Below are 15,444 nucleotides of genomic sequence, written 5' to 3'. Positions count from 1 at the left end.
GTAATCCTCCTTCCTCCACCAGGTGAAACCACAAGAGTGAGCATATTGTGCTGTCCATACAAGTTGCACTTGCTCAGTGCCAGCCTCTTCCTGTGCCTACAGTCAGAGTGAAAAGTAAAATTTCCATAGTGCATGATGTGCAGATCACCACTCCTCTGCAGCAGAGAGGGCAATTCAGCTGTGCAATGGATTTCTTTTCTTACCTCATTACCCATCACCTCAAAACTGTTTACTCTTTTGGTGCTGTTCTTTTTCCTTTTGTCTTTCAGGGATTTCAAACTATAACTTAATTGAGGTCTCTGTGTTCTACCTGGGGGCTTTCAAGTGACATTTCATAGTGTGTGACCTGAAAGAAGCCAGGGCAGATGTTTAACTGTGTATTTTAAATTTGGTGAAATTTTAGAAGCCAGCTCTGGTCCCAGTAGTGCTGGCTCTTGCTAACCGTTTTCTAGTGACAGATATCCAAGACTGATAAGTTATGATTAAAGGATGAAATGCAGAAGCAGCACTGTCAAATCTTGGGGCTAGCATTAGTCAGTAAATCAGCTGCCAGAAGCTTTCCTAGACATTAATGCTAGAAGGAGCTACAGTTGTATGAGTTATGTAGCAATCACCAGGGAGCTCCATCCAGAATTCTCCCATACAGACCATTATTTATTGGCTGCATGAGCATCTGTGTCAGAAGCAAGCCATTGTTTTCATGTACAAGACTCAGATAGCAAGGTTTATTTTAACTACCAGGAAATGCACAGCACAACTGCCTACAATCCAGTTCCCTGATGAAACCCACTTTCATAGTCAATAAGGACAAACAGGCACTTCTGACATGCCACTCACTGCATCTTAATCCAGACATCTAGTCTAGGCCTGCCTCCTTTTCTCTTCTGACTATAAGAGAATCTGTCAAGTGACCTGGGATACACAGTGTATTGGGTACAAATGCAAGGCTTTGGGAACATCGAGCTGGAGGGAGAGCTGTGGCAGGAGGCCATGAGGTGCCCTGTACCAGCAACAGCTGGTTCCAGCTGGCCTGGCAATAATGCTGCTTCACCCTGTGCCAAAACTGCAACCAGAGGAGCCCAAGGTACCCCTGCTCAGACTCATTAAACAGGGTGGCAGCTGCTGGGGGCAGGAGGAAATGTGCAAGAAACAAGGAGCAGCAGAGGGAAATCGCTATGTCCTGACCCCAGGCTCCCCCGCTGTGCCCTGTGCCTCACCAGAGGGACTGGAGGGAACGTGTGCTGCAAACAGTGGGACTGGATACCAGGAAGGGGGGAGGAAAGATGTCTGGAGTGAAGCTGAGCCTGTGAAAGGCAGGGGAAAGTGTTTTCCCTCAGTGTTTATTTTTTTTCTCAATACCTACAATAATTAAAAGTTAATTTAATTAAAAATTAAATGTTACTTGACAATACATTAAAAGTAGTGGCATGCAAGTCAGACTGTTTTGCCCATGACAAAGAGGTGCTTCCTGAGGAGAGAAATCCCTTGGAGTATGAAAACTCTTCTGCCTTCACCCAATTCCAAGTCTCCGAATTTTATTTCCAGTAGTTAATTTAACTCACTGAGAAACCTGGCATCTCATTTCTAGTAAGAATTTGTCTGAATGTCTAGACAGATATTTCATTTTATCTTTGTCTACCCTTGAAGGATAGGCTGAACATTAGGAAACATTTTTTTACTGTGGCCAAGCACAGGCACAGGTTGCCCAGGGAGACTGTGAAGTCTTCATCCCTGGAGATTTTCACAAGCCATCTGGATATGGTCCTGGGCAATTGGCTCCATGTACCCCTGCTTGAGAAGGGAGGTTAGACCAGATGACCTCCAGAGGTCCTTTTCAACCTCAACCAATCTGTGCAAGACATGGTACAGTGACATTTAACAGAGGCATGTGATGAAGTGTAGATGAACACAAAGCTGGGATCACCACGTTTGTGGTGCTGCTGCCTGTTGGCTCAAGCTCCCTTACCTCCTGATCTGATCCTGTGCTGCAGAGAGTGCCTCCTCGACAGCAAGACGACGGTCCCGTTCCTCCTCCAGCTGCTCCTCTAAACACCTCAGATCCTGCTTTGTGCTGCTATGTAAATGTTCTGATTCGGACAACCTGTCAGAAAATAACCAAGCATATCCCAAAAAGGGGCTAATTCATGACCTATTATGTTTCTTCTGTATTCACAGATGCAGTATATGAACAGACTCCAATTCCCTTCCACTTCACACAGAATTCTACTTATTTTTTATCAATATATTTAATTATTTGTAAAGCAAGAGAGACCATAAATCTCTTGAAGCTTCTGTGTCACATCAGGAAGGAGTTCCTTGGCTCTGACATTCATGGTCTCATCTTCTGAAAATTATTCTGAAAGGGTATAAGCAATCATGTGCTAGAGCTTAGTTGCAGCAGGTTACAAGGCATCATGTGCTAGGTCTCAATTCCAGACACACTCAGGCTAACAGCTTTGAGACTGGGACCACTGATCTATGTAAGCAGTTCCTGAGGTCCCAGCCCATCAGATAAAAGATGCCAGGTTGGCTGGTGAAAGTCATCTGGAATTGATGACTGCCTGATTCTTTTTTTTGAAGTTCTATCCAAAGAGATAACTAAGGACAGCTGTCAAGTGCAGATAACAGTTCCTCCACTTCCACACGGTTCTAGTGTGGAACTGAGTTTTTCCAACACTCTGACAGAAATAGGCTCATTGCTAGCCCAAACACCTCCATCAGAACTGACATCCCCAGCCCTGTTTCCTCAGGCTTTCCTTACCTCAGCTGCAGCTCCTGCAATTCTGGTGTGTAACTGCCACTCTGAGGCTTGTTCTTTTCTTGGGGTGCTCCTGGAGCAGCATCTGTTGCAAACAACTCCTGAAAGAAAGCAGGAATGTAGGCAGACAGCACAGAATGAGAAGGATAAACAGTAGCTACAATAATATACAGCTAGTGGAGCTCATCTGCAATAAACTTTTCCTCCCTTGCCCCAGGACTCCACCCTTACCATGCCCTTGCCTGCAGCCTGCAGCTCCTGGAGCTGCCTCTCGAGCTCCAGGCAGCGGCTCAGGACCTCACTGTAGTGCTGGTGGCTCCGACTGCTGCCGCGCAGCTGGAGGGAGAGGGTGTTTTTCTCCTCAAAGACCTGAGACAGCTGAGAAGAGAACACAACTGCTAAGAACTCATATCTTTGTGAGAGCAAAATAGTTCTCTGTGTAACTGAGGTAAGAAAAGTGCTGATGTTGACCTAAACCTTTCAGAAATATCATCAGTAGTCTAGGATATTATATTCTTGCTTTCTCCTTGAGTGCAACTCTCTTTCTGAAGATTGCTAAATTCTGAGTCCTCCATTTCAATGTGGAAATCAGACTGCTTGTGATTCTGCACTGAAACACAAAAACTTTTCAAGATGGCAGGCAGCCCTGAAGATCACAGCCATGCCTTCCAAAGGAGGGACTCCTTCAGGAGCCTAGAAGGAACAACAGAAATGGAACCTGGAAACAACTTTCTTCAGGTAATCTCGCTTTCTGGTCCCTTTGTCTGCTCTCCCTCTCTGGCCCCCTCTCCCCCATTCTCTCCACTCAGTCCTTTTCCTATTGTCAAGGTCTGGAGGGACCTTGAAAAACTGGAGAACTGGGCCAACAGAAATCTCAAGTTCAATAAGACAAAGTGCACCTGAGGCAAACCCCATCAGCATGGGATGGGAAGAAACTGCCAAGGCAGCAGCTCTGCTGAAAAGGACCAGGCAGTTAGAGCAGCTGAAAACAAGTTGTTAACTTCTCTGCTTGGTGTCAGTGAAACTGTAGCTGGAATACTGGGACTGGTTTTGTCACTCATTTTCAGTTGACTGGAAAGTTAGCCAATGTGGTGGCCTTCTGCAGGAAAGGCCAGGAGGATTCAGGGAACTACAGGCATGTCAGCCTGACCTCAGTGCTGGGGAAGGTCATGGAGCAGATCATACCGAGGCCACGTTGCAGCACGTGCAGGACAGCCAGGGGATCAGGCCCAGCCAGCATGGGTTCATGAAAGGCACATTCTGCCTGGCCAACCTCATCTCCTTCTATGACCAGGTGCCCCGCCTGGTGGATGAAGGAAAGGCTTTGGATGTTACTTCACTAAATGCTCACAAGAACAGAAAGATTCATTCCTGCTCCCTGAGTCCTATTCAAGCCTACCCTCTTCTTCACACTCTTCATCCTGGGCTCTGCAAGTATAATTGGTACCTTGCTGTTTAACTGCTGAATTCTGAGCTCTTTTTGGTGCAGTTCTTTTAGGCTGTCACTTAGCTGGGCCTGGAGATGCTTTCTCTCTATTTCTAGGCTTGGAAAGTCCCCTCTCAGAACTTCTGAATAAATCTGCCAAGGAAAGAACAATGAAAAATACACTGCATGCATGACACTCCACTCTCTTATTAGTCCTCTCTGTTTAGTATTCCAGTCTTAGCATTACTCCCCTGGAACTTGATCTGCTCAAGCAAAAGAGTAATAAATGGAAATATCCTAAAAGCCCTCTGCAAACCTGAACAATTAGGAGAGATCAGTGAACTTACTCATATGATGGGTCCTTCTCAAAAGTTGCCTTAAAGCTGTCTACCATACAGGAAGGAAAAAAAGTGTATGAATGAGAACAAGAAAACAAACAAAAAAGCAAAGCAATGTCCACACTACTCTCATTCAACACAGACTAAAGTCTGGGACTGACATTCTCCTGGAAGACATCACATGCACATTGTTCTAGATTTTTCTTTGCGTATATGCATGTGCCTGTCAAAGGAATAGGGGAGATTTCCTCTCTCCTCCATGGTCATAAAAGCTGCTCAGTGGAACGTCTCCTGTGGGCAGGAGAGTTCTTTCCATGCTCACAATGTGATGGTTCTACATGAGGCCTCCTTCCCTAGACCGAGCAAAGCACTCAGCACATTCCACTCCACTTTTAGGACTGTGCTACAGGGAAAAGAAGGCAGAAAAGGCAGTGCTCAGTCCTCAGGCTCTTTGTGCTTGAGTCAGGATTGCAGATTCCTGTCACAGTAAAAACAGCAATAAAAATTCAATCGGCAACTTAAAAATGAGAATGTGACATTACAGGGATGACTAAACCATAAGATGCAAACAGAGTGCAAGAGGCAATTCTCAAATAGCCAGAAAGACAGACCTGAGGGGTTCCTTACTGCTCAGAAGGACCTTGGGTGCATAGGAAGCCCTGCCTATTTTACCCTCTTTCTTGAAACATTAGCAACCATGAACTAAGAGAGGAGCACTGAATAGCATGCCAGAGTTATCTCAAGGTTTTCAACAATCCAGGTTGCACTGGTGGTACAGTCCTTGGAGGCCACACAACAAAATCCAGCACTGTGCAACCTCAGCTTGCCCGAGCCAAATGCAAATGTGCTACTGCAGCTGAACTGCAAGCCTCACATTTCCCTGCAATCAATAATCTGTGCATTTCCACCCACCTTTGTTTGGTATTGCTCCTCTGCAACTTGAGACTTGCTGGGAGGCAGTCTCATCTCTTGTGTGATCCTTTGTAAATGGCTCAATTGCTTGTCTTTTTCTGCGATGGCCATCAGGTACTGCTCCTTCATGCTGCTGCTCTGCTTCTCCCAAGCAGTCTTCTCTTGTCTGCACAGCACAACACAAAGGAAATAACCAGGAATTATCAGAGTCACTTATGATATTCAGATATCCCACCTCAGAACGAGCTGAGGATGATTCTATTTCCTAACATTGCCTCATGCCAGAAAATAAGCTTTACAGCTGAACCAACACAAACCAACCTGCTTAAGTACAGGAACCTTGAAGGCAGGTTTAAGGAAGCATTCTGTATTTGGCTCAACACTGCAGATAGTTCAATGCTCACACTTTTGGTATTCCTGGACATTGTTTTGGTCTTGCTGCACAAAGTTTTGTCAAGCAAGTCACTGACAATGCCACTTGTCATAATAAAATAATTGTTGCCTCAGTCACAGATGCACCAGAACCACAGCATTGATCCCAACATGCAGACTTGAGGCTTCAGCTTCATTTACAGTATAGAAGCTACACAGGAAATAGGTGTTTTATCAGGAGATAAATAAAATTTGTAAGCTGCTTCAAACTTTACAAGATCTGAAGTGTGTTAGTTTGAGGGTCTGACTAAGGGCAGGGGAGGGAGAAGGAGCAATACAAGTTGGGCAAAGATAAGCCATGTATCGTGCCACAAAAACACTCCACCCCTTTCACTCCAGGTTCAGTCATTCTTAGATGGAGCAGAAGTACCTGAAAGGATTTTTTTCGCCCATTTTTAGAACAGAGCATATTTGTCTGACTAGTTTTATTCCAGTTGGAGGTAACTAGACTTGAATTACAGACTTTTTTAAAAATAGAAGACATAAATCAAGTGAAACAAATTATTAGACAGTCAGATAAAATGAGTATTTTCTAAACAATTCTATCAGTGGGATAATAAAGAGTGTTCATCATTCGGCTTGGAATGGAAAGTTCTGTAATTATATATATAAGTTCCAATCAAGAAACAGCCCAGGTTTCCTCTCAAACAGATTATATTGGCCACCACTGGATGGAGGAAACAAAAATTAAAAAGGTCATTGATTTATTTCACATAGGCATTGCAATATGTTGGGCTATAATCCCTCACCCTAAGTCTCAGGCAAAAGCTGAATACGGAAATGTGTGAGCATGGATTTGTGTGTCCCCTCCTCAACTGGACAGGGTGCTTTAGTGACAGCTGACACTGGGAAGGCTGCTTTGCCTCTGCCCACAACTGTTCTTTGAATGAAAGAAACAACCCTGAGGCACTGAGGAGACAGGCAATTCCCACCTAAGCTGCTGGAGCTCCTGCTGGTAGGTAGCACTCTCTTGCTTCAGCTGTTCTTGGAGACGGTGCTGCTTATCTGCATCTTGCTGATATTCCTGCAGTTGTGCTTTTAAGCGAGAATTTTCAGCGGATTCCACCCCGACTAGTATGTATTGCTGCTGCAGATTCTTCAGCTCTCTTACCTTTAATTAAAGGGAAATATCAGAGTGTGTGACAACTGAGCAAGCAGCTACGTTTACTATTTACAAGACTTTAAGAGCATTTCTCACTGTGGCATCTGGAGAAAAAAAGAGTCACATTCAGATGACAGAGAAAACAGAAACTGACTCAGGGATGACTGCAGTCTACTAAAAACTGCTATGGAAAAAACCCTCAAGAGAATTCTATTGTTAATGAGTGGTGAGTTTTGAGACCTTCCAGGAAGATTTGACATACTTTAACAGAAGACCCCAGGCTACAGTATTAATTCCCTTATTCGAAGGAGGAAAAAGTGAGACAGAAGTAGCTGGTTAAGAATTACCCCTGAAGTCGGTAAACCAGGGAATTGAGGCACTGAGATCCTTCTCAAAGGCTACTCTGACAGAAATTAGAATTAAGTTGTCATTACACATCCATCACTACAATCAATTTTCGAAGACAAGATGACTGACTTTGGAGAGAGGGAAATACTTAGTCAGGCTGTCCCTTTGTTGAGGATCTATCTCAGCACTGCCCAGATGTGCAAGCTCAACAAAACTGTGTTAGAGGAGACATAAATCTACAAATAACAAGATGTGTTTCAGGCATTATCACAAAGTCTGTTGCAAATTAGCAGAAAGGAAAACTGAGACAGACTAAGTGACAGTGGAAAATGATTGTAGAATTATGTCATCTGCCCAGCAACCAGCACTCTAGATCTCGCTGGGCTGCACTGTGCCAGGGCCTGAGCAAACAGACACGTCACACGTGCAAGCAAGGATGTCCAGATGAAGCTACAACACCTGGTACCTGTCTTGACCATTGGCTGCCAAGAGAAGAAACAGACCCAAGTCTTTGTACTAGTCTCCTCTAGAAATCTAAGACAAATCAAATGCACAAGCTTCCACAGATGTGGACTAAGCAGATTAACAGGGAATCCTCTACCTTACTTCTATGATTCCGTATTTTAAATCAATCTAACAAGAGAAACCAGCCTGCAAAGTTAAAAATTAACTCACAGCTCCCATATGTTAGAGAAGATAACATACATAGTGAACACTAAATTCATGGGATCTGATGTAGCGTGCCTGCAAGTGGTAAGGTCAATGGGAGGCAACTCAATTATCTTTGAAAGGTCATGGTGACTGAGAGAGGTTTCCCAGGATTAGAAGAAAGCAAGTGTCATCTCCATGTACAACAAACTGGGAAATTCCAAGCAGGTCAGCCTCATCTCCATCCCTGGAAATGTGATGGACCAACTACTTCTGGAAACCATTTCCAGCTACATGAAAAAACATTTTGCCCAGAGTTGTGAAATACCCACCAATGCAGACATTCAGAATCTGACTGGACACTGTCTTGTGCAGTCTGTTCCAGCTGACCTTGTTTGAACAGGGAGGTTGGATTGTATCTTCCGAAATCCTTTCCAACCTCATCTATTCTGTGAAGATAATGCTCTGTGTTTCACATTGCAAATATGAGATCTGAGTGTGCTGGATTTAAGATCTAAAGATCCAAATCTCCCATGGGGCTTTAAGTAAGAGAAGGAAAAGAGAGAGAACAAGGACTTACTACTCTGTCTCTGTCATTCTGCAAGGAGGACAGTGCCTTCTTAAGACTCTGCACTTCTGAAAGAGTGGTGGAAGTGCTCCCTTCTGCCTGTTGCTTCATTTCTTCAACCTTACATGCTTGGTCCAATTCGTTCAGCAGCCGATCTCGCTCATTCTGCAGGCTTGCCATAGCCTTGGAGAAAGATTTGACTTGGTTGGAAGAGCCTTCCAGTTCCGAAGACAAATGGAGAAGCTCGTCATCTTTGGCTCTGAGCATCTGATTAAGTTGCTCAACCCGGGCCAAGAGACCTCTTTCATCAGTGGCCTTCTGCAGTTCTGCCAGCTCAGACCTCACTGCATCTCGGTCCCTGGCAGTGGAATATTGCTCCTCTTGTAGCTGAACCATCTGTTTCTGAAGATTCTGCACTAGACTCTTTTGTTCCTCTAAGTCTGCAGAGTATTTCTGTTTCAAAACACGAAGCTCTTCATTGGCCTGGTCCCGGCTATCCTGAAGAGAGCTCATGGACTTCCCAAAAGACTGAATTTGAGCTCTGAGATCTTTGTTTTCATCTGTGACTGCAAGAAATTTCTGTTCCATTTCCATCAAGTCCCGTGCCAATTCTGCTACTCTCTCTTCTGCTGTTTCTGTTTCATTCCTCATTATCCCTGCATCATGATGTAGGTGCTTCAGTTCCTTCCGAAGCCTGTCCTCAGCCTCTCCCACTCTCTTGGCTGCATCCCTTTGAACACATACTAGTTCCCCCTCAAGTTCTGTTATCCTTTTCTGTGACAGGGAAAGCTTATGACCCAGTTCTTGTGCCTCTTCCTCTCGGGCCTTCAGCTGTGCTTGACACTCCATGACAGGACCCCCCTCACATAATGCTGTCATCTCACTCTGCACCTGAGACAAAGAGGACATGAGGGTTACAATCTCTTGAGACATCCTGGCTTTATCCTCTCTCAAGGCTTCCATGCCTTTCCTGAGATCATCCTGAGTATGCTCGGACTCTTTCAGCCGTGTTTCTATGACTGCCTTCTCCTTTTCCAGAGTTTGGATCCGCTGAAGCTCTGTTTTGAGAAGTTGTTTCTGTTGGGAGTCCTTTATTGAAATCACTTGGTTGAGGTCTTCTCTGTACCGCACCAACTCTGCATTCAGCTTGGCATTCTCAGAGTTGAGGTCATCCATCTTGCTATGAAAACTTCTGATTTCTTCCTTAAGCTTATTGTTTTCAGCAGCAGCCTCTTGAATTAGCTGGTCTTTTTCCAAGATTATAACAAGATGACGTTCCTCAAGCTGCTTGTAGTCTCTCAGGATGCGGTCTCTGTCATTTTGCAAAGATGACATGGACTTGGTGAAGGAGTCCAGCTGTGACTTCTGTTGCTTACTTTCTTCTCTGTTTATTTTCATCTTTTCAGTGAGACGGTCAAGTTTGTCACGAAATTGGTTCTTCTCATTTTCCAAGTCTTTTTTGTCTTCTTCCTCCTTGCTTAGCCTATGCTCCAGCTCTTTCATCTCTTCAGAATGTTGCTGCTGTAATTCAGACAGAGCAGTCATAACTGCTTCTTCCTTGGCAGACAGCAAACTCATGATCTTCTGATCCTTGGCACTAGTTTCTTCATGCAGTTTATTTGTTAGGTCCTTGGAAGCTCGCAGATCAGCCTTGAGCTGTTCACAGCTGAATTTAAAATTCTGGATACTGGCCTCTTGTTGCTTGACCATACTCACCAGCTCTTCTCTGACCAACTCACATTTGGTAAAGGAATCCCGTAAGTCAGCAAGCTGATTTCTCAGACTGCTGATTTCTGACTCCAGTTTCTGCTGCTCATTCTGAGACCTGCTACAGAACTTCTGAGATTCTTCAAGCTGAGTCAAAAGCTCCTTTTTTTCCTCCTGCAGCATTTCACATGTCTTTTGATGATGCTGAATCTCCTTCCTGGATTCAGACTCCCAGTCTTTCTTGTCACATTCCAGCCTGAAAACAGAGAAAAGAAAGAAGAAAGTAAGTAACAAATCACAAAATATCTCAGTATCCAAAACCACAGTAATAGTTTTCATTGATTATACTCATTTAGAAAAGCCACAAAATTAGTTCTGCTACAAGAAAGGAAGCTGTAAATATTCAGATGATCAGTTTTCCATCAATTGAAAATTCAAGGCATTTTATAAAGTTCTGACTGCACTGCTGTCTGAAGGGGATGGTGCTGGGGGAATATTTTTTAAAACTTGTCCAGTGAGATAAATCTTAATGTCAATATTGAAAAAAATTAAGGAGGTTAAACACTGAATGTTATGACCTCTTTTTCATTAAATTACTTCTTTCTGTCATTTATTGTAGCTAACAAAAAAGAAAGAAAAATCAATGCAATCACTGTTCTCACCCACTGGATGCTCATTTCATGTTCCAGGATGCAAAGATTCAGAATTTTGAGCGCAAAGTTTACAGAACAATTTTACTCATATAAGAACAGTTTGGTTTTGAATTTTGGAAATTCCCAGATGTACATTTTGGTACATTTCCATAGCTCCATTTTTCCCTCAAGATCTATTTTGGGATTAAACTGGAATTATGGATCCAATTGCTCTCTTGACATTTCAAGACCTGAATGCAAGAACTGTGCAAAAGCATCCATTTCAAATTTCAGATTAAGATAGACTCCAGGTAGTACTTAGATGGCTACTGCTTGCTGCAGGGAATAGATTTAACACAGGTACCCTAATGCTGAGGAGAAGGAGTATTTTACAGTGTTAATCTCCCTGTATCCTTGTGCAGACAAGAAATACCCAGTAACTCCCTACAACATAAATCCAAACCTCTGTTTTATTCAAACTTAAGTAATCCAGAACATGAGCCTTATGTTTATGGCTTTATCAGGAAGAATAATTTTGCCTTCCTCTTAGGCATTCATTAGTTTTGCCAATCACATGTCACATTTAGCATGTTTACACACTCAGAACTCTTTCTTTCTGGTATCCTGCAATAGGAAAGGGGAATCCTACCTCACCTCTGGCTGCTGCCCTGTCAAAAGCAAACACAGGAATACCAGCTGAGTCATTATCACCTTCTTTACCTGGATATTTGAGCCTGAAGTTTTTCCACATGTATGGTCATCTGCTTCATCTGGTCCTTCAGCACAACACAAGTTGCCTCTTTTGAACGTGTTTCTTCCTCCATCTTTTGAATAGTTTCAGTGAATTTCTTCTCCCATGTTTTTGACTCATCTATCACTCTGTCCCTGTCATCCTGAAGGGAAGACATGCTCCTGGTGAAGGCTGCAAGCTGGGCTAATGTTTTGTTTAGGTTGCCTTCCAATTGCTTGACTTCTTGATCCTTTGTCTTTAAGGAGTCTTGAAGATCACCAATAGTTGTTCCCATATCAGCTTTCTCCCTCTGCAAAGTTGCCAACTTTTCTTCCATGTTTTTAATTTCTTTCATGTACTTGTCTTTTTCCTGTTCCAGTCTTCTCTCAAAGTCCTCATCTTTTTTCTTCATTTGAATTTTAATAGTCTCTTTGTTTGCCTGCAACTCTTCTTTTACTTTGACACTTTCTGCTAGAACCCTTGCTGCCTCACTCTGGGTGTCATCCAACACTATCCTGCAGTGTGCAAGCTCAGCTTGGGCCTTCTTGGTGTCTTCCACTGCTTTGGCTAAATCCTGTTTGGCTGCTTCTACCTCTTTCTGAGACTCACTCTGCACAAATTCCAGAGCTTTAACAGTTCTTTCTAAACTACTGTTCTTTTCCTGGCTTTTAATACAGTCCTTCTGCAGCTGCTTAATCTCCTGTTGTTTCTCTTTCAGCAGTTCCTGAAGCTCCTTTACATGTGTGCTGCTCTCTCCCCTCCAACTGCACTTTAGCTTTTCTTCAGGTTCCTTTTGCTTTTCTGAACTTCCTGTGCTTTTCTCCTTTGCCATCTGACATTTTTCCTCCTCCAGTTCATTCATAATTCTCTGCAAACTCTGAAGCTCCTGTTTCAGTTGCTCATTTTTTACCTGGAAATCTGTTGCATCTTGCTGATAGTTTCCAATAGTCCCATTAAGTTCTGCCAGCTGATTCATGAGTCTTTCTTCCAAATCATCCTTCTCCACTTCTAGTGTGTCCTTCAGTTCTGTCATCCTGACAAGGTCATCTTTGGTGTTTTGGACTGTTTGTTCCATCCTTGCTACTGTGTCTTGGAGAGCATTCAATTCATGGTCTTTCTCTTCCACTTGGGTCTCTAAAGCCCTTTTCTCAGCTGCCAAAGTCTCAACACACATGCGGATGTCTCTCAGCTGTTGCTCTGAAGCCCTCCTGTTCTCTTCTAGTTCTGTGATTCGCTCTGTGAGCTCAGCTACCTGCTGGATGTAGCTATGAAGTTCTTCACAAGAGCTACTGCTTCCAAATGCTTTTTGTTCCAGCTCTGCAGTAGGAGACCCTGGTCTAAAGCTTATCTTCTTTTGATTTTCAGTTCTCTCCATTGGTAGTGGTGTGGCAACTGTCTGATTTGTTTCTTCCCCTGCTGTCTGCTGAGCAACATACTTGTCTACCAGTTCGCTGCTTTCCTTCAGCTTAGATTCTGTTAACTGCAAATAATGCTTTAAGTCTGTGATCTCTTGTCTGAGAGACTCCTTTTCAGCCATTTCTGTCTCAAGCTGAGTAGAAAGAGACTGGCAGTCCCTCCTAGAGCTCTCCAGATCTTCTTTCAGGCTAGTATTTGTCAAGACATCTCCAGTCCTGTGTAGCTCTCCATCTGTAAAATGCACCTCTGCTCTAAGTTTCTCATTCTCCTCCTCCAGTTCCAGGATCTTCTGTTGCTTTAACTTGGCAAATTTCCTCATTTTCTCCTTCATCCCATCAATTTCCTGTCCAGCTTCCTGTAGCTGTTTATCTATTTCTTCTTTTTTTACTTCAACACTTTTCAGTTTAATTAAAATGTCCTGCTTTTCCTGCCTTGCAGTTTCCAACAAGTGCTGCATCCGCTCAGTTTCATTGCTCACATTCTCATATGACTGCAGGAGAGTTTCATACTCTTTCTGAAGCTCCCTGTATTTCTCATGCCACTCAGAACTCTCAGTGACTTGAAAGCATTTCAGGGATTCCACCTCCTTCTCCAGCCTCTCCTTCTCTAGAACAATTCCATCCAGAGTTAATGTCAGGTTTTTACAGCATCCATCAAGGTTCTGATTTTCTGTAAGTACTTTATCAACTTCTGCAATAAGTTTTTCTCGCTCTTCAGTGAGGCTCACTAACTTTGCTTTTAAAGTGTCTGTTTCTTTAACATGACCACATATTTGGCTTTCCATATTTGTCAACTTGACAGAAAGATTTTCAATAGTAGTTTTAGCATTAGCCAGCTCCTCTTTTAGAGATTTGCTCTCCTTTAGTGCCTCTTTTCTTGAGATAAGTGCAGCTTGCAGCTTTCTCTGCATTTGGTTCTTCTGCTTAGCTGCTTCTGCACCATCATCTTGCTTCTCCTGAAATTCAAGCAACTCTGTTTGCAGCCGTTTGCTTTGCTCCTCATGTACCTGAGCTTGAATTTCCAATTGACTACAAAGTCTCTTGACTGAATCTTCCTTTTCCAGCAACTGTGCCTCCACATTCTTGAGAGCTTCACTTTTCTCCCTTAACTGCAAGTTAAGAAATTCCATTTCTTCATCCTTTTGTTGCACAAGTATTTTCAGGTCTTCCAGACTGCCCTCTCCAGAAATCTGTGCTCGACTCTCCTCCAGTTCTGTCTGAAGACTTGCTGCCTTGGCTTCAGCTTGGTCAGAGGTTCTCTTCAGCCCTTCTATCTCCAGAAATAACTGTGCTATATGCTCTTGCAACTGAGAGACTAATTCTGATTTGCAAGCAAGTTCACTCTGCATATGCCTGATGTTATATTCCAATTCCCCTTTCTCCGTCTGAAGTTTTTCAAGTTTTTCCTTAAGCTCTTCCCCAGAAACATCTGCAACTTGTACAAGTTTGTTATTTGTTGTATTTTCCGCTTCCATGCATGAAGAATCCAACCCACCTTGATTCCCAAGAACACCCTCTGATGATCTTTTCTGTTCTTGGAGTTGTCTGAGCTGAGCTTGGATGCTCTCCTTCTCTTCGCTTTGCTTATCAAACTGCTCTTGTAGGACATTGTAATCATCCTTCTGCTGTTTCAGCTGCTCCCTGTGATGCCTGTCTTTTTCTTGAGCCTTTTTAATAGTGTCTTTGCGAGATAGCAGGGCTTCCTGGAGTTTTTTTTGAAGTTGGTCTTTTTCTTGCTCAAGAACTGAAATCCTCTCTTGTAGAGCAGACATTTGGTTTTCTTCAAGATTTATAGCTGCTGAACTATTTTTTTCATTGTCTTCAGAATCTTTTGGACTTTTATTGGTTTCAGTTACTTTGTCTGCATTTGCCTGACTCTCCATGATTTCATCTTCAGTTGAAACAATGTTTGTCTTGCCTTGCAAGCTCTGCTTCATTTCCTCTATCACTGCCTGCAATTGTGCTTCAGTGGTTTCCTTCTCCAGCAGGTCCTTGCGGATGCTCTGCAGCTCAGATTCCTTTTCAGAAAGCAGTTGAATTAGATATTCCTCACTGGGCTGCCTTTCAAGATTCACTTCTCTGCTTACCACACTTGTCAGATTTTCTTCCCTTTCAGCTTCTTGAGCCACTGAGGTTTCTGCTTCATGTTCTCTTCTCACTTGCACTAGTTCATTCTCTAATTTGTTGACCTTCTTCAGAAGCTCTTTCCTGTTGACAAGTGCTGCCTGCAGCTTTCGCTTCACTTGCTCATTTTCTTTTTTCAGAAGTTCAAGCTCATTTACTAATATGTCACCTTCTCTAGATGCTGCCTCTGTCTCATACTGCTGCTGAGATGCCCCACAGCTCAGGTGTGTATCTTTTGCTTCTATGTTTTGGTCTTTTTCTTCCTGGGCTTTTAATAATAGACTTGTTTGCTCTTTAAGACTCT

The 15,444-nt window shown here is 43.3% G+C and overlaps 1 protein-coding gene across 1 annotated transcript in view; it reads right to left on the bottom strand.

The window, feature by feature from the left end:
* The window catches only part of GOLGB1 (golgin B1), a 35,849-nt gene that overhangs the window by 1,092 nt on the left and 19,313 nt on the right, over positions 1 to 15,444 (bottom strand). The window contains exons 15-22 of the mRNA XM_010000312.1: positions 11,592 to 15,444; positions 8,545 to 10,495; positions 6,799 to 6,977; positions 5,435 to 5,600; positions 4,206 to 4,337; positions 2,990 to 3,136; positions 2,762 to 2,859; positions 1,967 to 2,101 (exon numbers count right to left, since the gene is read on the bottom strand). The exon at positions 11,592 to 15,444 is cut by the window's right edge and continues 35 nt beyond it. Coding sequence (XP_009998614.1) covers positions 1,967 to 2,101; positions 2,762 to 2,859; positions 2,990 to 3,136; positions 4,206 to 4,337; positions 5,435 to 5,600; positions 6,799 to 6,977; positions 8,545 to 10,495; positions 11,592 to 15,444 — 6,661 coding nt within the window. The remainder of the gene's footprint in view (positions 1 to 1,966; positions 2,102 to 2,761; positions 2,860 to 2,989; positions 3,137 to 4,205; positions 4,338 to 5,434; positions 5,601 to 6,798; positions 6,978 to 8,544; positions 10,496 to 11,591) is intronic.

This window comes from Chaetura pelagica, unplaced genomic scaffold (genome assembly GCF_000747805.2).
Source record: "Chaetura pelagica isolate M959 unplaced genomic scaffold, ChaPel_1.0 scaffold486, whole genome shotgun sequence".
Lineage (NCBI taxonomy): Eukaryota > Metazoa > Chordata > Aves > Apodiformes > Apodidae > Chaetura > Chaetura pelagica.
The sequence above is the reverse complement of the archived record's forward strand: the minus strand, read 5'-3'. Positions and strand labels throughout refer to the sequence as shown.